Raw genomic sequence first — 26,490 nt, forward strand, 5'->3', positions numbered from 1 at the left:
CAAGAACAGCCACATGTAAAACCAACTTCTAGTACCCAAAAGGGATGTGAAAGAGTAAGTTAAGTTTCTGGTCCCAGTCAGACCACTGCTTTCAACCTCAAAACAGACTGACTTAATTTCCTTTCAGTATCAGTTTGATCTGGAGCTTGACCCCCATCTTCTCACCAATTTTTAACTCTTTTGGCTGTTTAAGATGGCTTATGCCTCCCATGCTCCAGTTTTTAACAGATCTCTGTTAACATGCCCTGCTGTCATCTCTGACCTTTAGTGTGAGTGCTTATTTAGAGAACTGCAAAGATTTTTCAGTGAAAACTTTTGTCCATCAATCACAGCCAGAAGCAGCCCAGCTTGTCCAAACAAAAAACACTTGGAAGCAGGCAGTATTTTGTTCACTAGAAAGCAACTTTTGCTTGATCTAAGTGATGTATTAAAATGAGCTAGAAGTTAATGCTAATTTGTTTTCAAGATAGAACAAAATAGAAGGTAATGTAGCATACAAAGCTATGCTACAAATATATATATATTTCTATATATAAGTAGAAGTAAGTTTTTAATGACTGATTAATTATGATATCACTACGTTTTATTGCAATATAGTACTATTTAAGCACTTTTAAAAATGCAAGGTGTACAAAGATTAAATTAAGACTGTAAATTGACTAAATATTTGGTTTTTATATAAATAGGTCATAACCACACTGTGCTGACATGTAATACTGTTATAATACAACAGTTAAACTGGTGAGTCTACAACAGAAGCTTTCTGTAGTTAAACAAGGAAACAGAGTTGAAAAACCATGTTAAAACAAAAACTACTAAGATCAACAGGTTGGGATTGTAAGTAGCAACAAACATATTCACTCAGCTCCTGAGTATTTCAAGTTTTACAGTACACATTAAAAAATATCATTTCTTCCCATCAACACTATATATCCAAACCATCAGATGTTTATGCATTTTGCAAATTACACTGATTGAACTATGTAATAATGGGGGTGGAGGCTGGCAAGTCATCTTGCTTGACGTTTACACCCACATGCTAATACATCCACAACATTTTCTAGTCTTCTGCCCCACCGCAAAGCAGTAGGATTTTTGGTTTTGGACAATCATGTAAAGGGTTTGTAATTGTCAATCTGGATGTCTGATGTTAAAATCTGTGAAATTTAACTCTTAGTTCTCTAAGAGGTTTAAAGATGGAAATTTTCTCCTAACACTAAGTTAGAAATCATTTGCATCATGCTGTAAACTAGGAAGCAATGTAAAGCGACAGACCTCTCCTTAGTACATAATTAAAAATCCAAATTCCAGTCAGCAGAGCTGGTCTACTTCCACGTTGAATATTCACCACAATAAGTTTCCGATCTTCAAATGCATAGCTAATGTAAATAGTCTTCCACTGTGGCAAATGCACAGGATCCAATTCCTGATCGGGCCATCAGTCCTAGACACTGTGAAGCCTGTCCCATTGCTAGGGCAAGTGGTGGTTGCTTTGGCAGATTGTGGGTCTCTGGAAAAAAAAGATTTGTACATAAAGAGTTGAAGCAGGTGACTATATTCTTGAAATAAGGGGCCTGAAAAACATACGTTTAGAGCAGGCAACTCCTGACACGTGTGCCAAAGCGTAGCATGCAAAGGCATTTTGCTTGGCACTCAGAGAAAGTTGTGGCAGCACAGCCCCTGCCCAAGGATCAGACCCCTCACAGCTCCCCTGTTATGCCAACATCTTGCAAGTCAAGGTTGCAGGTGTTTTTGGTGCTCTGCCAAAAAATGTTGCCCACCCTGGTCTACAGTTTGAATGTTCTTTAAACTATCTTCCCTTTGAAGCACCCAAAATCTGTTGGCGTTGGAGATGGGACTGAGTACCAAGAATGGAACCGACATCACTGGAACAGATCACTGATCCATCTAGTTTTGTGTCGTGGTCCCTTCAGCTATGTACCATCCTAAGCTTCCAAAACTAGTAGATTAGGCAAGTTTTGTATGCACACCAATTAAAATGACCTAAAAATTCACCCTAATTAATTTTGAAAGACAAAAAGTACAAGATTAATTTCCAGGTTTAAGTAGTTAGAGAGAAAGACACCACTGAAAGTGACTATTTTGACAACTACGGTTTTCTCTCTCTCACGCACAATTTAATCACAGAAAATGGGGCTGGAAGTAACAAGTCATTCAGTCCAGCTGCTTACTCAAGGCTGCAGCATCCCTGCCTAAGGCATCTTGGACAAGTTTTTGCCCAGCCTACAAGTAAGCTTCCAGTGATGGAGGTTCTAGTCTCTAGGTCAGTGATTTTCAACCAGGGTGTGAATGCACCCTGTGATGTCCTGTGACCCTTTCAGGGGTAGTGCAGTGGTCTTTGAGTTCTTTGCAACAGACAAATTGCTGTATTTTTGTACAGTGAAAGACAAAGGAAAAAACAATTGAAAACTAAAAACTGGCATTTTCTGAGGAGTGCCTTGAGTCTAAGAAGGTTAAGAACCACTGCTCTAGGTATCCTATTGCTCCAGGTGCTGAACCAGTCTTATAGTTAGGAAGTTCTTTCTATAGTCTAACCTAAGCACCAGGACAGCTATAGTATCTCAAGTGCTTCAAACCCCTTGCAGTGACATACATGCCCTCTGAAGCGCTTCAAAAATGAACCTGTAGGAAGTGACTGCTATTTAGAAGTGCTTCAAAAAGGGAAGCATTTCCTGTTACACATGCACATGCTGCAGTATGACAGGCAAGGGATCGGTCCTCCACCATCCCATTGTGCTCTGCTTTCTCTGCCCCTTCCCTCAAGTAAAAACTCTTATATGTGCTCCACTTCCAGTCTCCCAGAGCGCTTGTGCACATGCACTCTTGCTCCCCACTGGAAAGGGAGAAGGGCAATTACAAAAGAAGTCACTGATGGTCTGCTCTGCTTTATATTTGAAACAATTAACCTCCTGGACCCTCCTTTGTGTACGGTTCCTGATAGGTCTCATTTGCAATTAATTTTGCCATTAAATTCTGCCACGTTACCAGTAAATGGTTCCTCCAACAGGTTTTTTCACATAGATACAACATTACAGCACCACATACTAATAGCCAGAAACAAGCTGAATTCAGTGATGAGGAAGAACGTATCCAGTACTGTCTCATCACAGCTGCACTCTTATGAAGAATGAGAAGACATTCAGACTCCAACAGCATGAGTCTATCATGAGCCACTATTTTACCTTCTGCTGTTTCTTTTCTAGAGCTGTCTGCAGTTTCACTTAGTTGTCAATATGCCACTTCACATTAGTCTTTCAAAGAATCAAATTTACAGATTTTGTGTTGGTTTATTTCAGTTCCTTCTATTAACAGAGAAGTCACTTAGATGTAAGGGCTGCAGAAGAGCTAGTCCTTTGCAATGAGTCTTGGAAATGCACACACCTAAATAAACATGTTAGTACAAAGCCAGGAAGCCTTACCTAGTATTGCACTATTAAGAACAGAGCACACAGGTTCTCTCTGAATTGGATCAAGCTGGTTCCCAACTGGACTGCTCCACGGATCCGAGTATGCAAGTAAACTGAAGGCATCCTGTTGAAAGATTACTGGTCAGTGGTTTGTGTTTCAAGTTCCCTCCTAGTACAAACTAAGGCTAATTATCTTCCCTTCCTTTTGATCTAGAACTGGATTTGAAGAAAGCGTTATTTTGGCTGCGTAAAAAGATAACAGTATTGAAAGCAAACGATGGCAGGGATTGTAGAAAAGGTTAAAACTGTTTACATTAGAAAGAAAGAAGCTATTTGATCTGCAGTGGGCAAGCTAGCTAAGCTGGTTAAGTAGACTCCATAATGGATCTTCAGAAGTCACATGTAACCAGTTCCTCCATTCATTTAGGGTTTGTTTTTTTAAAGACATCTCTTCCACCCCCTCTCCCCCCTCCCCCAAATGCCTAATGCTCTCTACCTATCCAAAGAGCATTGATACTTAAATCATACTCTTCAGGCATCTCTACCCTTTCCAGACACCCTTTTTGTTCTGCTGCTTCACTGGCTTCACTGCCCTACTGTAACCAGCCCTAATACAGTTAACACATTTAAAGCAATTTATTGAAAGAAGCTATTTGATCTGCAGTGGACACAGGGCAGAAGATGCAAGCTACAACTTGTACTCTTCATTCTGTACCTTTTATAGAAAGGCAGCATTCAAACATTTGTCAAAATTGCCTAGCAGCAAAATCACTTGCTGCCCACAAGCTAAAGCAGCTGGCTGTTTGGAGTAGTTGGTCTGGCTCTCCTCTTTTTCACAAAAATAGCAAACAAAACTTGAGCAAAAACCTACCTGGCTTTGTAGCCTGCTGTCAGAGTCTTACATTCAGAAGTGCAAGTACAGAAGGGAAACGTCAACGTACCTTCAGCATCTTCTTATTCGCTGTGTTTTTGCCACATTCTCGCCTTAGCTGCTCACTCATTGCTTGCAATTCTCTTCCAAAATGGATCATTCTTTCAATGGCTGCTTGACTGCCCCCACAAAGCTGACGTCTTAACTGGCTTGAATCAACTTCTGCAAGAACAACAAACCACCGTCAGTAATGCTGTTTGGTTGCAAAAACCTAGAGCACTAAATTTATTATCAGTTAATTCTGTGGTATTCCCAGAGGAAACCAATTTAGGATTAGGATTATTGGCAAAATGTGGCTGTTGTATACAGTCAGGAAGCCAATTCAAATCAAGTTGCATTAGTTTAAGAACTGATGTTAACAGCACAAAACTTTGCCCAGATGCTCCTACCAGTTTATCTTGCTGTTTGGTAAATGGAATTTGATACGCTAAACTAAGCCAGGTCAAAGTCAGAGTCTAACCAGGGTTTTCCACTGGTTGTAACACAAGTTCAGTTAAACTGATGCAAATTCAGCTGCTTACTAGAATATAGAGTAGATGCTAACAGAAAAGCCCAGATGCCTTTTTAATTCCTTGGCACTGCGCTGTGCATTTTTCAAGCATTTAACATTAGCACCTAGCATCACAAACCCTGAAATGCCAAACATCTCTTTAACAGATCAGACAAAATTATGCAGTTGATACTGGAATTTAGGATTATTTCTAAACATTCTGTATCGCTCCATAAATATTAGGAATCTGTATGACCATTCAGAAAGAGAGAAAGATATTAAACCCAGGTTCAATTTCAGAATTTCAGGTGACAAAATGGGTTCTGGCTGAAGTCTTGTGTTGGGGGAGGGGAGCTTTGTAAAGCAGTATTAAATTGCTACAGTTACAGCTTTCTACTTTCAGTAATTTTCATCAGGAGGCTGTTAGTGCACTTTATAAAATTAATCAACTCTTTAACATATTTGTCCAATAGGTATGATCCTCAATTTGCCTTTTTTTTTTCTTTTTTTTTTTTTTTTAAAGACAAACCCAAGGTTCAAGAGAAATTAACAGATTTTATCTTTGGATATAAAACCATCCTTTGTGGCCTGTGCTTAACATGTCATTTATAACAGCTGTTTAGTACTTTTTAAAGTAGCACCTAACCTAGAAATACTCAATTCACTAGAGGTAGCTTGGGTAATTAAGCACAAGCCTTATTAGAACAGATCGCTGCCTACTTCAGCCACATTTTCATATTAACAAAACACTAAGGCACGTTCAATGAATCAGACATGGTAAAGTAGTTCTCAAACTGTGGGGTGTAAAGTATTCTGGAGGAGTCACATTTCTTTTATAGAGGTTGAAGCGCCCACGAGTCTCCAAGCAGTGTTGTTTCTTGCCAGCTGCAGCCCAGTCTAGGACTCCGTTTTTCAGAGGCTGAAAACAATTGCATTAAAAAAAAAGCAGCAACTCTGCGTGCTGTGCAGCTGCTTCATGTCTGTCACAGCCAGCCTCTGTGGGAAAGGCTGCAAGAAAGTAAAGATGTGGGGATTTTTTTCTATCAGAGAAACCAGACCCTGTTTATCATCATCCAGTTTCAGAAATGTAACACACAGGGCAATGCTACGGGAATTCAGATCATCCTCACTTGGGCCTGGGAACAGAAACTCTGGGTTGACTTGAACAGCAGTTTACTGGGAAAGCTGAGGAACAGCCGAAACAAACACTCAGACCGTGGAAAAGTATTGCATTAGTAATACGCTCGTCTCAGCCATCAATCAACTGGTCTGTTTAAGCAAGTCTTGCCTCCACAACAGGTGGGTCAGCAAACACAAGGAACCCATGGTCAAGCTGGACTTTTTCCTTTCATCTCACTAGCAATAAAAATTGCTGGGCAAAGTTATAGGCTGTTTGCATCTGTGTAGCCCTGACTGCCTCCTGTCTAGTTGTACAGGTCCACTTACTTCATCCTCCAATTGAAATTCAGAGCGCTATTCCTTCTAGCTGTGCTAGCTCCAACAACTGGTTAAAAACTCATTTGTCTTTAAAAGTCAGCAGGTTGTGTGTGATATAGAGGCTTCTTAAGAAGGCAGGACTACACGAAGGCAAATGTGGAATATGAAGTTTCTTTAGTGGAAAGCAGAAACAAATTACTCTTATTCCTAGATCTCTCCATTGAAAATGACTTACACAGACTTTTGCCCAGTACTTTGGGCTCCTTGATACCAGCCATTCTAGACTGTCTGTTACTAATCAACTGGTATCAAATGGTCAAGGCACTACTGCTAACCTAAAATGAACTAATGAAAGAAAGCACAGTGGTTTTCACCCAAAGCCATATGCTTGGAAGTGGGTATATTTAAAACATATCTATGTTCTACACCTCCACTTGTTTTCACATTAACTTCAAGCCAGATCAGCAAAGCAGTCATGATGCTCACACAATACTAGTGAAATACAGTTAAGATTTCAGTTACACCCCTAGTTTTCAATTTGGGAAGCATTGCAAGTAAAAACATAACCTTGTTGCCATCACTTAATAAAAATGTAAGAAATATCACTGCAGACCCATTTCTGTGTCACATTCTTCCATTTCGTGATCATGTTTAGAACTACCATTTAGGAAGCCATTGGATGATGTCTCTGCAACCCCATTGGAGTAGTGCTCTGTTTCCATGTCTACATCATTGCTGAGAAAAGGGAAGAGAAATACATTATCATCAAAATGACTCAAGTTTTCTTCGCAACTTTGCAACCTTATCATAAGAATTCTTTGCCTTGCCAAGTAAAAACATATTTTAAGCCACGTGACTGCAGACTGGTTCTGGCTTGTGCGCACACTTGCCAGTGTCTGGAGCCGCTCCAGGAACCAGATCCAAATAAGGGTGGGCAGGGAAGGAAGTCAGGGTGGGCAGAGAGGGTAGGAAGAGCACAGACCTTTTCAGCAAGCAGCTGACCTTTCCCAGCCCTGGGGCTGAGTTCTGAACGTGAACAGACATTCTGTCAATCGGACTAACCCATTCCCAATCTAACACAGTGTGTTTCCTCAAGTGAACTAAATTAGATGAGGCCAGCCATTTTTTGCCTGATCTAACCTCCCCAAATGTCTGTACAAAATCGGCACTAAGTGTAACGTCTGCACACACTCACTGGGTCACAGTGTAATAGCAAACCGTAGTACAGTCACTTACTGTGAACACATATGAAATGCACCAAGTTAACAGCTAACAGGCTGAGAGGTTTAAAAACAAATTTACAATTGTATTTACATGTTTATAGCTGTACTTTGAATGAATGTCTGCATATTAAGAATTTCAGTGTAGGCTGTACACTTGGACATGTGGCAGGAAGTGCCCTTTCACTGCTACTGAGACAGTACACTTCCCAAATCTCTACTTCATTTATTCTGTGTGTATATTTATATAATTACACACATTTAAAAGGCAAAACAAGCATGAAGCCTACTTCAAGAATGCCAGCTTTAGGCAAATAATGCTGTTCTTTCAACAAGTCTGAATCCAGAGATTACTCATGCAGGCTGGAGAGCAGTACCAGAATAAGAGCAAAGCAAAGGGGAAAAAAGACTAAAAAATCCATTCTCCCAAAAGCAAGCACTGAATCCACAAAGAAATGCTTAAAAAAAAAAGTGTTCAGAAAACATGAAGCACATGACTGCATGACAGATCTCTGCTCACAAAACTAGAAAAAAGCAGTCTTTGAAAACTGCACATGCTCTGCTTGAATAGGCCTGAATGGCTTCCAGGACCAAAGCCTTAGCCAAACAGTAACAGCATATTCCAGCTCATTGTATCATCAGTTGTGAAGATCACCATGTAACAAAATACAGACAGCCTCTTTTTATTTTATTTATATACCTTCATCCATTTTAGGGCTAGAGAAAGATCCAGGTTACAAATTCCCAGTTTATTCCTAAAGAATACTCAGCTCAGAAAGAAGAAAAACACGACCCTACTGTGAATGGAGTACAGTACAGCCAATAAGCTTCCTACATCTTACAAGATGCCCCCAAAAGTTGGCTGAGTTCACCAAGCCCTGTAGCAGTCAGTTTCTAAGAAAGTTACTCAACCCTCCCCCCCGACACAAAAAAGGGTTGAAAAATGCATTTTTTTCCAAGTTCAACTTAAAATCTCAATTAGAAGGTATTGAAACCAGAGGGAAATTTTTGGGGGTTCCAGAGGACCCACTATTAATCCAGAGTCGGCGAGAAATCATTTTGGCTGTAATATTCTCATCTGACTAGGGGTATTAGATTTGAGAGAGCAAGTATCCAGATTTTGAAGGGGGGGGAGGGGAGGGGGAGAAGAACAGGTGGGGGAGGGGTGGTCTTGATTGGCACCAAAGCAGCATGGCTCTACTCCTAGAAGTGACACAGAACTTGGCTACCTTTGTACCATGTTTATCATAAAAGCTTCTGAATCAGACTTCCTCATTTTAAAAATAAAGAGCTCCTCTCTGCATCCTAATTGAAAGTACTCCAAACTTGCCCGCTTTCAAGCCTAGTTGTTTCCACCTCTCAAAGAACCAGTATAAGCAAGTCGTAGGCCAAGTCAGGCTCAGTTCCACCTGTTCAATCCAAATTCTTGGAATTTGGCCCTGATACACAAGGCCACAGAAATCAAAGTTACATGCATGAGTATAAAGGGATTTATGTTAAGCAAACAACTCTGGTTGCATACAAGATGGAAGAGAACCCACTCTTCATGCAATCCTAGTTTGGCTGACTCTACAGATGCTAACACGAATAAACAAAAACACATTTTGTCACTCAAGTCATCAGACACAGCAGATGGACTTGTTGCAACCTGCTGGGTAAAATATGGCACCTTCACTATATACTACCCCTTTTCAAAGGTAGTTTTGAAAACTTTCAGAAGAACAAGGTGTTTATTTGTCACTGTTAGTGGCTTGTGTTCCTGCATTTGCATAGAGTGGTAGCACTGAAGCAACTTTTAAAAGGTGAAAGACATTTATTGAGAAATGGTAAGAAAAATAAGGTATTTTTCCCCATCTTCTAAACTTACATTAAATCAACACTAAGAATGAAAGGACATGGGCTTATATGTTGGGTTTTTAGACCTGCGCCACAAAAAAGAGGTTTGTGACAAGATTGACATAGCGGGTCAGGTGCACCCATCTGGGAGATCACTCACCTGGAATAGCTGTTAGCTTGCTGTGATCTTGATACGTTTATGTTGTTGAGTTCAGGTACATTCAAGCTGGTGGACTGGTGTTTACTATGACAGTAAGACTGATGTGCTTTGTTTGATATTACTCCATTACTGCAACTACTTTCATAACCTAGAATAATATTTTAGTAATTTGAGTTGGGTACAAGCTGTGAGTTTACATACACGGCACTGAAACAAACATAAAACTGATTTGGTCAAATAAAGGGAATATGTGACTCATCAACTAATTCCACATACCAAGCTTTCATTCATCAGCAGGGACCCTGGTTTTCTGTTTAAGATAGCACATTCTCTGACAAAAAATTCAAAATCCAGGATTAAAATGAAAGGCCACTCTACATATATAGGTATATAGGTATCAATTGAACACAATGTTTTGTTGCTATACTTACAGTTTTAAAGCAATTTGGAAGCCTACCAGTGCCTCAATCACTATAAAATAAATTCTAAATACCTATATACTCACTCCCCCAGGGTCTCTGCAGCCCAGCGGGCGCAACCCAGACTGGCAGGGAACAGCAAAGCTGCGCAGAGAAGCTGCTCAGCGCTGTGAGCTCCATGTTGCCCTGGTGACGCACCTCCCGCGCGCAGGGCTGCAGTGAGAGCAGCAGCGCGGGGCTGTGCCCTCAGAGCAGTGGCACACACAGGGGGCACATTGCCAGGGCAGCAGGGGGCTTGCAGCAGCAAGGAGATCCCCACGTGGCCCCGCTGTTCCCTACTGCGCAGGGTTGTGCTCACCAGGCTGCAGGGGCCCCGGGGAATGGAAGCAGGGCAGAAGCCCAAGCCTGCAGCTTGCACCTGCCCTGCATTAAGATCTGGGGGTGTGTGGGCCCCCCCTACCCCCCTAGTGCATGTGGTGGTGGGGAGCCGCACTGCCCAAGCCTGCAGAAGGGGGGAGTGGGGGCAGGGGCCTGCAGATCTGGGTCTGTAGCCCTGGCAGCTGGGGACCCCCTCCAGACAGGGCTGGGGGAACAGGGGCTGTGGGTGGGGGGTGAGGGGCACCAGCAGGGCTGGCCTTTAATTTTAATCATGGATTTTGGGTTTTATTAGAGAATTTGCAATTTTTAATCAAGGAAAACCAGGATCCCTGGTAATCAGTATGTGAAAGGGCTCCTAGGCTTCTAACTGTTTTAGTAATTACTTAAAATTGAATGGAAGATTTCAAGGGCTCAACTTTCCTTAACTTTTTGTAAGACAGCCTAGTCACCATCTAAAGCAGAGGTGTCAAATTAGTTGGGCTCTGTAGGCTGCATTCAGACTATGGGGCTTCCCATGTGTCAGAAGACCCATGAGTGGCAACAGTGAAATTAATTCCCATGGCTGCTGGAGCTACTGTTTTAGCGCAACCTGGAAACCACTGCCACTTGCTCCGCCTTTCTCCTAACACAGATTTTAGGGCACCTATACATGTGCAGTGAGGCTGCTCCAACGTGCTGGCAGACTATTAATCAAGACTGATGGAGCATGGTAATTACCACACTCCAGCAGATCCCAGCATCATGTATATCAGCGTCCCTGCACTGAAAAATGATGGCAGGGGCGCTTAACTAAAGCTCGTTTGACAAGCTTCAGTTATAATGCCCCCTGCCACCATTTTTCAGCATGGGGACACTGATACAAGTGATGCTCCAGGTGCTCTAATTAAAGCACCCCCCTCCTCCCCCCCACACCACTTCCAGAGCACCTGTATAAATATGCCTTGTTACCAGGGGTGACTAAACCCCGCTGATTTCAGATGAGGCCCGGGAGGGGGGGGGGGGGGGGGGGTAGAAGGGAAGACAAGCAGCTTTAACTACTCAAATTTCAGGGCTATCCTGAAACAGTGACTCCAGCAGCCTCTGGGATTAACACCACCACTGCAGGGGCTCCAACAGACATGGAGATGAGCAGTACAGGCTGATTCCAGCCTCTGGAGGTGGATGGTCCAACCCACAAGAAGCCTCATGGGCTGAAATGTTTGACAACCATGACTGAAAGAGCTGAATGTAGCATGAAGTTTGATTGTCAGCATACAGAAGTCCATTTACTTCACCCAGCCTGGACACCAGGCTCCTGGCACATCCTATGCATACAGTGCTACTTCCTACCTTAACTAAGCTTTATACACTTGTGTACTCATCCCTATTGTGAATGAGCCACTCAGGAAACAGAGGAAGCCAGGCATGTCATGAGAACATATGGAATGGTTCAGGGGGAGAATGGTTCCTGTCAGTGAGGAAGCCATGCCAGATTTGATTCACAGAAAAGTCCCATTTGAAGTCATCTCCCAGTGGTCCACTATTTACTATAAGCTAGAAACTACTCTAATCCTAAAAGGACTTCCCAAACTACTTAGGGTAATCTTCAAGTGACATACACTAAGGGATTAGGCAGTTTCTAAAGCCTAAATCTTGCTTTCACGTGAGGATTACATTTCTATGCTCCATTTCAAGTTGGCAAGCAAATCAAGAACATTCAACTGAGCAATACCAACTAGACTGTAAACTATTAAGGACTCAAGTATTCTAAATTAAAAGGAAATTGTTAACAGGCAAATATGACATTTACATGACCCCTCTGATCACATTCAAAATTGAAGAAAATTCAGTACAATGTAGGCCCCCTACTGACTCACCTGAAAAGTGTGTGCTGCTTCCTTTGCTGGTTGCTAAACTGTGAATATTCATTCCATGGCTGGGGCTCATGCTAGGGCTACTAAATGATCGAGGGCTTACAGGGTAACTGTCTTGAGACTTTGGACTGTGGCCTCCCAGACACCGAACTTCACTGTCTGTACCATTTACCATTTCTATAAACTGGCGCACTCTGAACAATGAGACAGAAAAAAAGGTTCTCTAATGTAGACACCGAATTTCAATTTAATTCTATTTCCATTAATTCTTTTTTATACAAAAAAGTTTTCCTAACCAAAAGCTCTAAATATTAACAGTTCAGTCTAGAAGAAATGAGCTTAAAAAGTAGCCAGAATGTAAACTGCAAGACGGCAAAACTCATTTTCAAGGAGAATGCAGAAGAGCAGGAATTTTACTGGGGGGAGAGGAGAGGGGTGGAGGGGGAAGAATCAGAGATAAGATTTTCCATTTAAATTTTATTGCAATTTATGGGTTTTTCCTCCATTGCATGGGTTTGCAATGTCTCCTCAGAAGCTTAGCATTTGTCTCAAAAGTAAATGAGATAAAAGGCCCAAATATCTGAAAACAGCAGATATAACATGGCATTAGATATTCACACCGGTACACAGTTATAAAGTTAAAACACCCGAAGTCAGCTACAAAGCATCCTTTTGGAAGGCTTGGTGGCTAATGATTTAATTTTAGAAAAGGGGAGGGGCTTTATTATATACTTTGGAGCTACTTTTTATTGCTTTAAATGTAGATAGTTTTTCCTCCATTGCTGTTTGTTCCATTTTACTACAGCTGACTTCAACAATTTAGAAAGACTATCCGATGGAGTATTTAACTGGAGTGTTCCTGACAGTAAGTCTATAGCAAAGTTTCCACATAATTGTTGTCAAACTTACTCTAAATTGTCCAGATTTCATGCAACACTACAGCACAACAGGTTGTAAATTCTACAGTAACTTAGGATACATTTAAATAAGTTACTGAATTAGAGACAAGGACATTTCTCTTTGTTTTTTTTAATTTAATAACAAATAGGGACCTACTGAATTCATGGCAGAAGTGGGGTGCGCTATGGCTCCTTTAATCTTGCAGGTTTCCCCATGTCTCCCCCACCACCAATTGGTGGAAGGGGGCCCTGCTTATGACTCATTCCTGATCAGTGGGGAGGCAAAAATGGTGGTTTTAAACATGGCACCGTTTTTGCCTCCTGCCAATGATTGGCTGAGGGGTCCTGGACAGCCCTGTTGTTTGCTCCTAACTGGTGGGGAGGCAAAAACAGTGCCATAGTTTTAGCTTCCCTGCTGATCAGGAGGGAGTGGCAGGGTCCTGGCTAATCAGAAGCAAAGGAGGGGAGGGCAAGAAGCAAAGTGCACACGGAGGAACATGCAAAATTAAAGCAGCCACCACACACACTACTTCCACCGTGAATTCAGTAGGTCCCTAATAATAAATCTGGAGCTTCTGCCACATTGGTGGGCTGTTTCTCAAAAATATATTTTGCTGCTTGCAACCCCCAGAGAAAAACAAAAATTCCCAAAGCAGAGCTCTTTCAGGTTCTCTAGAAACAATACAGCATTAATTTATAATCTAGTTTCTTTTTAGGCCTCTTTTGGACACGGTAAATGATTAACTTCAAAACTTAGATTGTGGAGGATAACTTTACAGCAAGACGTAACGTTGTAGAATATACAGAATGATGACAAGCTACATATTCAAATATGTAGCAGATAAAGCTGCAAAAAGTGAAATAATACCATTTCTAAAAATGCTGCTTATTTTGTTTAAATATGGGTTTCTGGAAGATATGTATGAATAATGACAATTTCTCATGACACTTAGCTATAGACAAATATCTTTATAAAGTTTGAAGACTTACTTCAATGCGAATAAGAGATTAGGATTTCTTTCTAATAAACTTGGATACAACTGCTGTGTTGTTTCAATGGCTTCTCCCATCCTTCCTGCTAAAACCAATTTCTGAATTCCTGTTCATCAAAAAAAACCACACACACACACACACACACACACACACACACACACACACACACACACACACACACACACACACACACACACACAGAGTCAGCTTAGTTTCATTTAAGAATTAATACACAAAAACATTAAAGATACCAGCAGCATGACCCAGCAGGATTTTTATCAAAAGAAACAGATCAGATTTCCTTAGAAGTTTTCCCCTTAATCAAGCTGCACTTATTCTAAGCATGTCAATATGAGTATTTATGAAACATGCATATTTCTTATGGTCAGCTGCCTCACAAACAGTGAACTGCTTTGCAATTAAAATAGCTCATTTAGAGCAAGATTAGAATATAAAACATTATACTTTAAATTATATTCCATAGCTATATCTTTACAGAAGAAAACACAAGCTACATTCAGTTCAGCAAGGGTGTAATTCTTCCCAAAACAGTCAAGTGCTAGCTAACCCAGAGCTTTTACCTACTGAGAATGGACTTAATACATTTAGCTGAATTTTACCTAGTCAAACTATAACCTTAAGCTCCTGCCCAGGCTTCAACACAACCAACTAAAAAAAACCTGAGCTACTGTATTTACTCAAATACAAGAGATCACCCTGAATTTAAGTTATAACCCTCAATAATTAGTTTCTATATATAGACACTTTATAAACTTGTTATAAATTTTCAAGGTATAGAACCTATTATTGGAGTATGGTCTTAAATCCACCCCCCCTACTGCTACAGCAGGGAAAAGAGTGGCTGGGGAGGGCAGGCAGCCCCATTACTGTTTGCCCTCTCACTTCTTCCCCCTGCAGCCTTCCTGCCCAGTACCACCTGCACCCCCTCCAGTCTCTGCCTCTTCTCCCCCTGCTTCTTCCCCCCCACCCCTACAGTCAGACACTGCTCGGGCTCTGTTCCCTGCTGGGTCATGGAGCACAGCCCTTGCTGGGCCATGCACCAACAGCAGCGCTCCTCATTGGCCAGGCAGGGGACAGAGTTTCCTTGTACTCCATGCCTGGGAGGGAATCCAGCCTGAGCCAGAGCTGCGCTGCACCTGACAGTAAGGAGGGCTGCAGAGGAGGAAGAAGCTGCAGATGGCAAGCGGCAGTGGGATCGGGAGGTGGCCTTGAGTATGGACTCTGGTCCTAGCCCAGACTGCAAGCCAGAGTCAGAACTGTAGCAGACACCTGCTCCCCCCACCCCCAAAGCTTTCTATGTGAATTTCAGATGAGGGGCTGATTAGGGGAGATAACATCTCATCTGAGATTCAAGTAAATATGGTAATAGTATTGACCCGTCTCCAATTCTTGGCCTCAGACTGCATCTAAACCAGTAGATATTTTAGATCAGGCTTGGCTACTCGGCCCCTTTTCTTACTTGGGAGAAAATTTCAAGGTATGAGTAGACTAGTTTGTGGTCCTAGTCTTAATTGGGCAATTATAAATTAACTTAGGTTTACTAAAGCTGCTGTAAAAACTAGTCTAGATGCACCAGAAGTGTTTATTCCAGGGCAAGCTACAAATTGTATCCTTCTACTGGGTCCACGTCACTGCTAGGGAGTTGGGCTTGAGTCATGCTCTGTGCCCCAGGCTGCAGCAGGGATACAGCCTACTAGCATGCAGCAAAGTCTGGGCAGAGAGATGGGGTATTTCAGACATACAGGAGATGAGAGGAAGGAGGGGCAGGGGGAATTGGGACAGCTTGAGGCTGCAGAGGGTGGGGGAGACCAGCACAAAGTGTTGGGGGCAGGAGCAAGCTAGCTGCCTGCCCCCCCAGTATTGTCCACATGCTGTCCCCCACCACCTGTCACATTACTGCCCCCCACCCCCCCCATCACCTCTTCCCTCACTACGTGCAGTAATGGGAGGGTGAATTTAAAGACAATCCTCCAATAACTAAATTCCATATATGGAAATTTATAAATGTTCTGTGTATAGAATCTAATTTTTGGGCAGTTGTCTTACATTCACTGTAATCTTGTATCCAGGAAAACACGGTATAGAATACCATCAAGATTATCAGAAGCAGTAATTCAAACATCCATAATTGTATATTAATGCACAGAATCATGAATATATACAACTGCTAAAAGGAAATGCCACTGAAGTTTCATAGGTTACATTAACATTTCACCAGGGTTAAAAGAAGAATTTTATGTTTGGCCACTTAAAAAAAGAAAAAGCACACAATACACTTCACAGCCTTACTTTGTCTATTTTTAATAGAAGCTAATTCTTCTAATACAGTCTGGTCTGTAGATCTGGCAAAAGCCTCTGCTGTTGCACAATACCCATGATGAACTAAGTAAGATGAAACCATTCTGAAAAGAAAAGAAAAAAGAATCAACCACTGAACAGAAAACATATCACTTAGAGCATGATATGAGTAAGATACTTTTCAATTTCAAAAACTCTGAATGAACAAATCCCCTGGCTTTATAAAACTGCTAGTAATAGAAGATATCTAAAATAGAATGGAATTCTCTTTACAATTGACAAGGCAATCTCAAATGTTTGTTTAAAAATATTTTAGCTAGAACATATTGATTCCTTTTTAGAAGAGCTAACGATCCCTTCAGAAAATATTCAGATTTTTATTTTGTTTTTTCAAGCTATTTTTAACATTTTTTAAAATTCCTATAGAAACAGCTAGATTTTTTTAATTTTTTTTTTTAACAAATATCCCAAGTTACAATCAAATACAGTATTATATTTGGATCTCTAAATTGATACATTTTATTTGCTCATTAAATGCATGGACTAATACAAGGGGCTAAATCTTGTATTTTTTTACTGAACAGATATAAAATGAGAAGGAGTTGTGAGAATTTTTTCAAGTAGTACCAAAGCTGTACCATCATCTGGACTTGGCATGACAAAGACTAAGTGAGGGCTTAGAGAAAACTTCATCTCTACTCAGTACTAAAATTGCCTATTAGAGTCACGGTATTTAAAAACACCAATAGTTGTCCACTGCTAGCCAGCCTGCTAGCCAACTGAGACAGGTCACCAGAGACAAATGACCAGCAACCACAACTGATGTAGGCAGGGATTTGTACCAGTAACCTAGGCCCTGACCCTGCAAACAGGCATGTTTAAATGTACATATACAAGTAGATCCATTTTGTAAGTGGGGGATGCTGATACACATTTTAAAGAATATTTTCTAAATCAAGACCCTACAGAAGAAAAGCCTCTAGAAATTTGACTCATCCACTCCTAGTTTTTTTTATACATTTTTAGTGTTATAGTATGAATATTGGTACAGAAAGTAATGATGACAAGTCCTCCCAATGTGCTTGGTAATTAAAATAATCTGATAAGAATACTTATGGCAAGCATCTCAATCATGAGGATGGTGCCCACTCAAATACAGTATACAGGTACAATCCAATTCCACATACTCAGACACTTCTGCTCCCAAGTGCTAAGCAGGCCTGGGCCCAGTTAGTACCTGGATGGGACACTGCCTGGGAATCCCGGGTGCCGTAGGCCGCCTGCCCTCTGGCTCCTACCCTGGGGGTCTTTAAGAAGAGGCTTGACGCCTACCTGGCTGGGGTCATTTGAGCCATTTTCCTCCTGCCTGGCAGGGGGTCGGACTTGAAGATCTACAAGGTCCCTTCCGACCCTACTTCTACAATTCAAGTAATATTATCTTTTTAAAATTAAAATAGGGCTTTTTAGCTTCAAATTATGTCACTTAGTTCCTTACAGCAGGGGTTGGCAACCTTTTGCCAAGGAGCCACTGCTTGTGACCCAGTCTCCACTATGAGTGGCAAATCTCTGCATCCTTCTTCATCCCCAAATCCCAAGTGATCAGCAGATGCTGTGGAAGGAACAGATGGAAAAAGAGAGGGGTTGCACCCTGGGTACACTTTTTCTGCTGCCGATTCCCTGAGCTGTCATGGGTCAGATCCAGTCTCTTCACAGGCTGCATCCAGCCTGTGGGCCATAGGTTGCTGATCCCTGGCCTGTGGCACTAAACATCAGCATGTACGTTTTAAAGATGTGGTAAATCAATACTTTTAACAGCAAATCAGCACTCATGCCAAAGACCACAACGGGGTCAATGTGATGTTTCTATAAACACTTGCATGTTGTATCTCAAAAATTAATTTCCAATTTAAATGCAAAACACAATTTTAAGAACTATTCCAAAGTTGAATGCAATTGGGATTTTGTATTTATGTATGTGCATATTTTAAAACTTTAATTTATAAATGAGTATTTCAAGTGCAGTCTTTAAACTTCCTCAAATTCTTACTTCTGAATCATTGTCTGCCATTCTCCTTCCCGATCCCCTATAGGAAATCTGTCGATTTGAGCCTGAATTTTGGTTCTCCATTCTCGCATGTAGTCTTCAATATCGAACACAAATGGATGCTGCCCAAAATTAGCATCTACAACTTCGCCTGGTGTTTGAAGCCCTACTGTAGGGTACAAGTTTGGCTGCAAGAGATTATTTAGAATTAAACACTTTTTCTATTTATTCCAAATTTCTCCACCTCCTTTACTGATTTTCAGCATCCCCCTCCATCACTTACCAGTGGCATAGTAACAATTTCTCAGCTAGCTCTTCCAGTGGTTAAGTAAATTTACGTACCCTATAGCAATTCAACACAATACAAGGTTGCAGCACCACTGGGAGTGAAAATAATCCGAGGCTCAATCTTGGTGATAATTTATCCAGTTAAATGCAGTTAAAGCCTGATAAGCATGACAATTTTTGGCTTTAATTTTATAATGTGACTTTCCAAGCCAAATATTAAATCTTGACACACACGCAACTTTTTTGTTTTTTTTCTGGAAAGTGGCACAATTACATCATACAACAGGAATGTGCACCTAAATCATAGTCCAAAAAGGGTATGTCTACATAGACCTGACAGCCCAACTGGACATACCCCACAACTAATTTTAATCCAACTACAATGGATAATAAGTGAAACTATGGCAGCACATTTTTCAGTGTGACCTGTGCAAGACCCTGTGTATGAACACTGGTTACCAAGCCATGCCAAGGTCTTTGCTGTACATCTTCACTAACTGTGATAATCATTTGTTTTAATCTAGCTAGTATAAATCTGCTTACCTAGCTGTGTCATTCCCTAAACCAAAGCATACCACTATCCAAACTGAAAACCTAGATTAACTAAAAACAGAGAGGATAAGGAAAGGTGAAATAAATATATCATGCTTATATGCATAATGTTGAAGATCTCTTCACACAGAATAATTTAGATAAAATAATATTCAATTAAAATATGATACAAGCACTTCAGGTATGCTGTCAATGTTAAGCCATTTCCAGTTGGCTACAATAATCATTACATTTATGTCTTATACCATACAGTGAACCCTACAGGAAGAGAGTTTGAAATAAAAATGTTGCATGTGACTTGTATTGACACCATTTCTTATAAAATACAATCCTTCCTAGAGAACAAAGTTCATAGTTGATTTTACACTCACAAAATTGGTGTTTAGATAGGTCTTCCCTCTGTACACACAATCCATGCCTCTTGTGTATTTACCTTATTTTTAAAAAGTCACTTAATACATTCTTGTTCTAATTACTGATCAAAATTCTCAAGACAGTGCCCTGAAATCAATACTGTAACTAGAACATGGGGAAAATGGTATATTTGCTTTTTTTTTTTTTGTATGAGCATCTGGTCTGTTTCATTGATGCTTATCAACTATATTGAAACTGAACGCTAGAAATATTAGTTATATGCATAAGAATGTTGTAGCATACGTTTCTAAACAAAACAAGCAGTTATTTTATGTTTATAGCAGGTGGAAAATCTGACTTCCTATTTGAAAAAAAAATCAACTTATCTTACCGGTAGATCTGTGAAAGCAATACCTGTAATGAACAGAAACACATCAAAATTAATTCAATCAATTTTTTATTAACATCTAAGCTTCTCTAACAATTATCTATACAAGTCAGGAGTGCTCAACCTCTGGCCCATGGGATAGATGTGGCCCGCAGGGCCATCGTATCTGGCCTGCAAGCTCCTTTCCCTTGTGGGGCTGTGGTGGGACTCCCAACCCCCTCTACACAGCCAGACGGTAGGTAGCTGGGCTTGCCTGGGTGCTGGATTGGGAATACCAGCTAAATCTGGCCTACAGACAGACTGGGCACTGTCAATCCGGCTTGCTGGGCAAAAGGGTTGGGCACCACTAGTATAAGTAAACAGAAGTCACCAAAGCTGTCTCATAACTTAGCATATATAATGTCTGTGAGCAACTAGGTTGTGTAATTGATAAGAGAAGACAAAAAGGTCACTATCTGTCAAAGAGAAAAAGGTAACGGAATTATGGCACACATTTTCAAAAAGGTTAACAGAAGTCATATATAGTATTATTAAGGCCAAACCTTTCAAACTTAATGTGTGTGCAGTTAGATTCTGACCACAGTTTACAGAAGCCTAAGTATAGATTTAAAAGCTCATCTTAAATCAATCAAGTTTGAATACTGTATCTGAATTCCTTGAATTACATGGAGGAATGCAACATAATATTTTCGTAAGAGATTTTGTGATCTGCATGTTATAATATTGAGACACTCAAGTTTTACTGCAAAGATTATGGGCAACACATGAAATTACTTTTCTTGTTTGCAAGAATAAAGCAGAAGTAGTAATTCTATGCGAGTGATGTTCTTCTACAAAATTTACAGAAGTATTGCTGAAAATTAACTAGATCCAATTCAAACTATTTTTGTTTTGAAGTATGGTAAATTTATACCAGCCATCTTGATACCTAGTTTTATACCTATGAGCAAGCTGATAACCCAAAGAACCAAAAAGATCATTTTGCAATCAATCTCAAGCTTAGCGAAAAATCTGACCTCTATACATTTCCAGAGCGCTAAACACTTTTTAGAGAAAATGTAAATTAAAAAACCTCTACAAATAGATTTTGGGAAGTAAAAATCCTTATTTGGCAGTTAAGAAGTATTTCATAACTTCCTTCTCCTAAAGTTGAGGGGGTTTTGGTTTTATTTATTTTTTTAACTTTTTTCTAGTCAGCATATGATGATGATGATGATGATGATTCAAGTCCACTTTTTTCTCTTTTAGTCTCCTCTATTTAATACAAGTCATCTAGCATGTTTAATGGCTAAAATAAAGCTTCTGATTTCTCTTCATTTAATTGCACTAACATCCCCATCCTCAGTCACTGAGACTCTTGATTTGGGGCCCCTGATTCCTTACTGTCATCCTTCAGCTTAAAGATATGACCAAATTCTGGCAATTCCTCCCATCACATTCAAAATCCATTATTTTGCCTATTACTAACAGTTCATGTCCTAACCTTTTCTTACATACCTTAATTACTGCAACCTGCTAGATTTTTATATTTAAACTTCAGTCTTCTCTAATCTGTCCAAAATAATCAAACCCCCCACATACATTTGTACAGACATTCAGAGACAATCACTCTAGCCAAACTTATCAACTTTGTTTTTAAGGCCCACTTTCATGTACCTCTCCCCCAATCCTACTCTAGCCAACTTCAGAAATCACAACTCTTCATTAGCCATCACACTTTGTCTGAACCTTATTTTGTGCTAACACTTACTACTGAAAAATACTTCTACACCTGCTCACCATGCCACAACCTTTTTTTTTTTTTTTTACTTCACTGCTGATACAGATAAACACACAAGAAAAATATATATTTGATCACTAAAGTGTATGCAACTACCTGAATCGCCAGATAATTAATCTGAAGAGTAATATAATTCAAATTAATACCACTTCTTCCTACTGTTCTCATCCACAGTTTCTGTAAAAAGTGGGGTAACAAGACATGGTTCCTAATTTTAAAGTAAAGGTTAAACTGACAAAACTTGAGCTGGTCTTCATTGGTGGGGGCCCACCTTTTTTACAGAAATGCCACAAATTAGGCATCCCAAATGTCACTTCAGTATTCTTCCCTAGCACTGTCTTCCGCTCTTTTTTTGTACTCTGCCCAATCTGTGAGATGTTTTTTACTCTCTGCCTAATCTGATGCTTTTTCCACTCCCTGCCTTATCTGTCATGGAGCTACCTGTCCCTTCCCGGATCTGTTACGTGCCACACGCACAAGATGCTTTTGCCACCTGCAGCACTCATGCTGTAGATTGGCCACCCCTGGTCTACTTAACTCACTCATGGCTTTGTTCCACCTCCAAAAGGCTGGAGGTCTGGACTAGAGAAATTCACACTCTTTTCCTGAGCCACTGGATCAAAGGGATGTTTAAGATAAAGCTCCCTTGATTTAAGGAGGCTGATGTAGCAATTCTCCACTAAGAAGCACTAAATTACAAATAAATTCTCTGCATTCCTTTTGGTTGCAAAGCTCAGATTTGCTAAACAGGTTTACAGCAGTATGCAGTATTATTAAAGGAAAAAACTAAGTTTAATACCATAACTGAGGAAAATAATTACCTTACACTGAAGGCCTCATAAGATTATGTCAAACCTGTTTTAGTAACCATGACTTGGTATACACCTCTGGGGCAGAGGAGCATACATTTAATGTAGTTCTACTAATATGCTTTCCATTTTTTCCTCTAACCTTGCAGTTAAGCTCTAGACTATTGTTAGCTATGACTTTTCTCCATACCCAAACTGTGTCCATTTTTCGTGTAGAAGCAGGTATTGTTGATAAGGTTTACACAACAACCAATGACATCACCAGTTGTGAACGTTGGGCCATAGGGTTGTCCCGTTCCAGAGGAACAGAATGAATGTCCATCATCTCCATGGTAACCATACGAATGTTTATCCCAACCTAAAACAAGACATATAAAAGGTTTAAATATACTTGTTTCTACTACAATATAATGGTGGGTGGAAAAAGGTTATTTTTTTCTGTGTACATTTCCAAATCCAGTTTTGAATAAGGTTGATTACTACTGCTTATTTGTATCAGCTTTCTTAATTTCAAAAACCTACCTGCAGTTTGATATACCTCAAAGTGGTGAGGGTTCCTCTGAATGCCATCAAACACACTTTAAAAACCTATTCTTGGAGCCACAGGTCATGGTACCAATCATACCGGCTAAGGAACCAGACTTATCTGTAGAGAAAGTCACTTCTTGCCCCTGAACATCCTTATTTGCTGTTCAGCAACAAGAAGTGCTTTCTCCACACAGCAACCAAGCTTTTAGACTAGAACAGGGCTATCAAAACTTGTTAGGCCCACTAGGTCAGATCTGGACTGCAGGGCTCAAGGGCCAGATCAGACCCAGCTCCAGCACTGGGGCGACTGGCGACAGCATTAGCTTCCAGAAGCATCTAAGCCTTTCTGCTGGCTCAGGGCATTATGCAAATTAGTGGTGCCACTCCAAAATGAGTCCCTCACTGGGTCATGCCCTGGAATTTGGTAGTGGGGCAGCTGACAGCAATGTTAGCACCATGTAGGAGTGTTGCCTCAAGGAGCAAAGGAAATTAATGATGCCACTGCTCACCCCATGCCCAAATTTCCAAGGCCTCTACTAGTCACCCCATTCCTGAATTTCCAGGTGCAGATAACATGGCTTGTGGGCTACATTTGGTCTGTGAAGCCACATCTAACACTCCTGGATTAGAGTATTACTAGTCTTTTTATCCCAAAGAACTGAAGATCCAGAAGTTAACCCAGGGGAAGTCAAAACCATTGGGTAATCAAAATATACTCAAATAAGGACCTAATTCTACATTTAGAGAAGCTGCAGCTTCACATAGTTAAACTTTCTTCTTTCTTTTAAAAGGAGATTATTTACTAAACACTCGCAGATTGAGGAGATTATCTGTTTCAATCTACATCCTCATGATACGTTTCGGTACTAATACTTAGGAAAGGAGTGACCTTCAGGCACCATATATGCACCTTAACAGATCTAAATGTCTTGTGAAAGATTGTACAAGGGGTCCTAAACCCAATCCATCCCACCGCTATTTTACATAATTAGAACCCAAACAATATAATTGAAGAACCAGTTAAACTATATGGGAAAAACACTGTCTTCCTTTTATTATTGTAAGAGCTCCCCATTTTGGGATATCAAACCAAAAAACTTTTAAATGAGGAAGAGAACTAAGGATTGTTTCCCCTCTGTTTTCAGGTATTTTAAAATTATTACCATACTAAACATCATATTTAAGAACACCGAGTACTAGCTCTATCACAGCTAGATAACACCAAAGAACTGTTGTGTAAACAGATGAACTGAACTCCAGGAAGCAGATTTAAAGACTACTTACAGCACAGTGAAATATGTTCTTAAGACTTCATTTACTATTATACATGTTCAGTTTTGTATATCTTTATAAATGGATAGGGCCTTAAAGATAAAAGCAAAGATAAGCCTTCTGTCAGATAACCTCCTGATGTCATATTCCATAAGACTTGCACATGCATTTAATTTCACTTGAGTAAAGGGCTCATTTTATTAATGAATATGCAGTCTGGCTTCTCTTACCTCATGAGATCTAGGGAAAGATAAGGGATGCAAAATAAATTATAGGAGCATCTTAGTCATATATGAGATAATTAGAGGATGCAGGACCACCTTTGTCCATTTGATCATCACAAGGGATATGGGTTTTCCTTTTCCCACGAAAAAATGGAGTAAACCGTGGATTTTACCTTTTACCGGAGGCAAACGCAGATTTCTCATTTTACCAGAGAAGCGCACAGATTTTGCAGTTTTGCAACGAGCCCTCTGCAAGCTGGCAGAGCTCCAGCCTGCAGGAAGCTGGGAGGGAGCGGGAAGAGGCTGGTCAGGCACGAGGCGTCATGTGATGTAGATGCACAAGGCCCGTCAGTCTGCAGAGCAGCAGGACTGCGCAAAATTTTGGCAGCTGTTTTGTTTAGGAGATGTTTCAACCGAATCCAAATCACAATGGAAGGCTCCGAAACATCTCCAAAACGAAACAAGTCACCTGAAACGTTTGGGGAAATTTCAGAGTTTTGGAGCCAGGCTTGCAGGAAAACAGCTGTACACGGCTGCCCTGCTGCGTGACTCGGCTCCACAGGGAGCAGAGATCCATGCCAGGGGCCTCCTTGCCGCCGCTGCCCACCCCACGCTGCCCCGGCAACATGGGACTGCACAGGGCAGGCAGCAGCTGTGAGGAGACCCCAGTGCAGATCTCTGCTCCCTGCAGAGCCAGGTCACGTGGCAGGGCAGCACTGGTCCGTCATGCGACCTGGTTCCGCAGGGAGCAGAGATCCAGGGCAGGCAGTGGCAACAAGGAGACCCCCGGCGTGGATCTCTGCTCCCTGCGGAGCCAGGTCGTACAACAGAGCAGTGCTGGTCCCTGCTGCACAACCGGGCTCTGCAGGAAGCAGAGATCTGGGGCAGCGTGGAGCAAGCAGCCGCAGTGAGGAGACCCCCAGCACAGATCTCTGCTCCCTGCGGAGCCGAGTCGTGCAACAGGGACCAGCAGGCTTGCTTGCCACTCTGCGCTGCTTCCCCGCCCCACGACTTGGAGTGACAGGGATCAGAGATCTGCGCAGGGGTCTCCTCGCCTGCACGGAGGGCAGCAGCCCTCCACCTCCGCCCATTCACAGCCCTGCTCTGCTCCCCACTGGGACCCCAAGCCCCGCCCAGCTGGGCAGTAGGGCTGGGCGAAGCTTACAGCCCGTTGGAAACAGATTCGGAGGAGATTCAGTGGAGATGAATCTCCGAAACAGATTTGGCAGAAACAAGACAGGACAGTGATCCAAAACAGACAAATCTGAAACCAAATTGAAACACAGCTGTTTTGTACATCCCTAGAGTGCAGCTTCCGCACGTAAGTAGGTGGGGGGAGGAAGAAAATTGAGCTCCTGTGTGGGGTGGGTGCACGCTGCGGGCTCCCACCCTGCTGCCCTACCCCAGGGCCTCCGCAGCCCAGCAGGCGTGACCTGGCACAGCAGGGAATAGCCAGGCTGCACTGCTTGTTGCTGCAAGCTCCTTGTTGCCCTGGCAATGTGCCCCCTGGATGCACAGCACCTATGATCAGTACAACTCTGTGCCGCTGCCCTCACTGCAGCCATGTGCACAGGGGGCATGTTGCCAGCACAGCACAGAGCTCGCAGCAACAAGCAGCTTCTTCGTGCTGTCCCACTGTTCCCTGCCAGGCTGTGGAGGCCCCAGGGGGGTGGGGAGCCTGAGCCTTTAGCCTACACGCACCCCTGCCTTGCACACAGATCTGGGGGCATGGCTCCCCTCTTTCCCCCAGGAAGTGTGTGCACTGCTGGGAAGCCAGCTCCGCCACCCCCCCTGCCCCCCAGTGCACAGCCTGTCCCATGCTCAGATTTGGGGAGGAGGCACAGGTCCCCCATACCCCATGGGGACTGCACAGCAGCAGGGAGCCAGT

General features: G+C 41.7%; 1 protein-coding gene across 3 annotated transcripts in view; it reads right to left on the reverse strand.

Moving 5' to 3' along the window:
- Positions 1-565: 565 nt before the first annotated feature.
- RANBP9 (RAN binding protein 9) overlaps positions 566-26,490 on the reverse strand; it is a 66,439-nt gene continuing 40,514 nt past the window's right edge. For 2 of the 3 annotated variants that reach the window (XM_006269196.4, XM_059724393.1), the window contains exons 4-14: positions 22,769-22,936; positions 19,993-20,015; positions 18,411-18,595; positions 16,355-16,467; positions 14,042-14,150; positions 12,156-12,346; positions 9,503-9,650; positions 6,900-7,021; positions 4,370-4,521; positions 3,441-3,552; positions 566-1,510 (exon numbers count right to left, since the gene is read on the reverse strand). In XM_006269196.4, the coding sequence (XP_006269258.2) occupies positions 1,380-1,510; positions 3,441-3,552; positions 4,370-4,521; positions 6,900-7,021; positions 9,503-9,650; positions 12,156-12,346; positions 14,042-14,150; positions 16,355-16,467; positions 18,411-18,595; positions 19,993-20,015; positions 22,769-22,936 (1,454 nt within the window). In that variant the 3' untranslated portion in view covers positions 566-1,379. The remainder of the gene's footprint in view (positions 1,511-3,440; positions 3,553-4,369; positions 4,522-6,899; positions 7,022-9,502; positions 9,651-12,155; positions 12,347-14,041; positions 14,151-16,354; positions 16,468-18,410; positions 18,596-19,992; positions 20,016-22,768; positions 22,937-26,490) is intronic. The other variant, XM_059724394.1, reaches the window with a different exon arrangement.

Source organism: Alligator mississippiensis, chromosome 3 (genome assembly GCF_030867095.1).
Source record: "Alligator mississippiensis isolate rAllMis1 chromosome 3, rAllMis1, whole genome shotgun sequence".
NCBI classification, from domain to species: domain Eukaryota; kingdom Metazoa; phylum Chordata; order Crocodylia; family Alligatoridae; genus Alligator; species Alligator mississippiensis.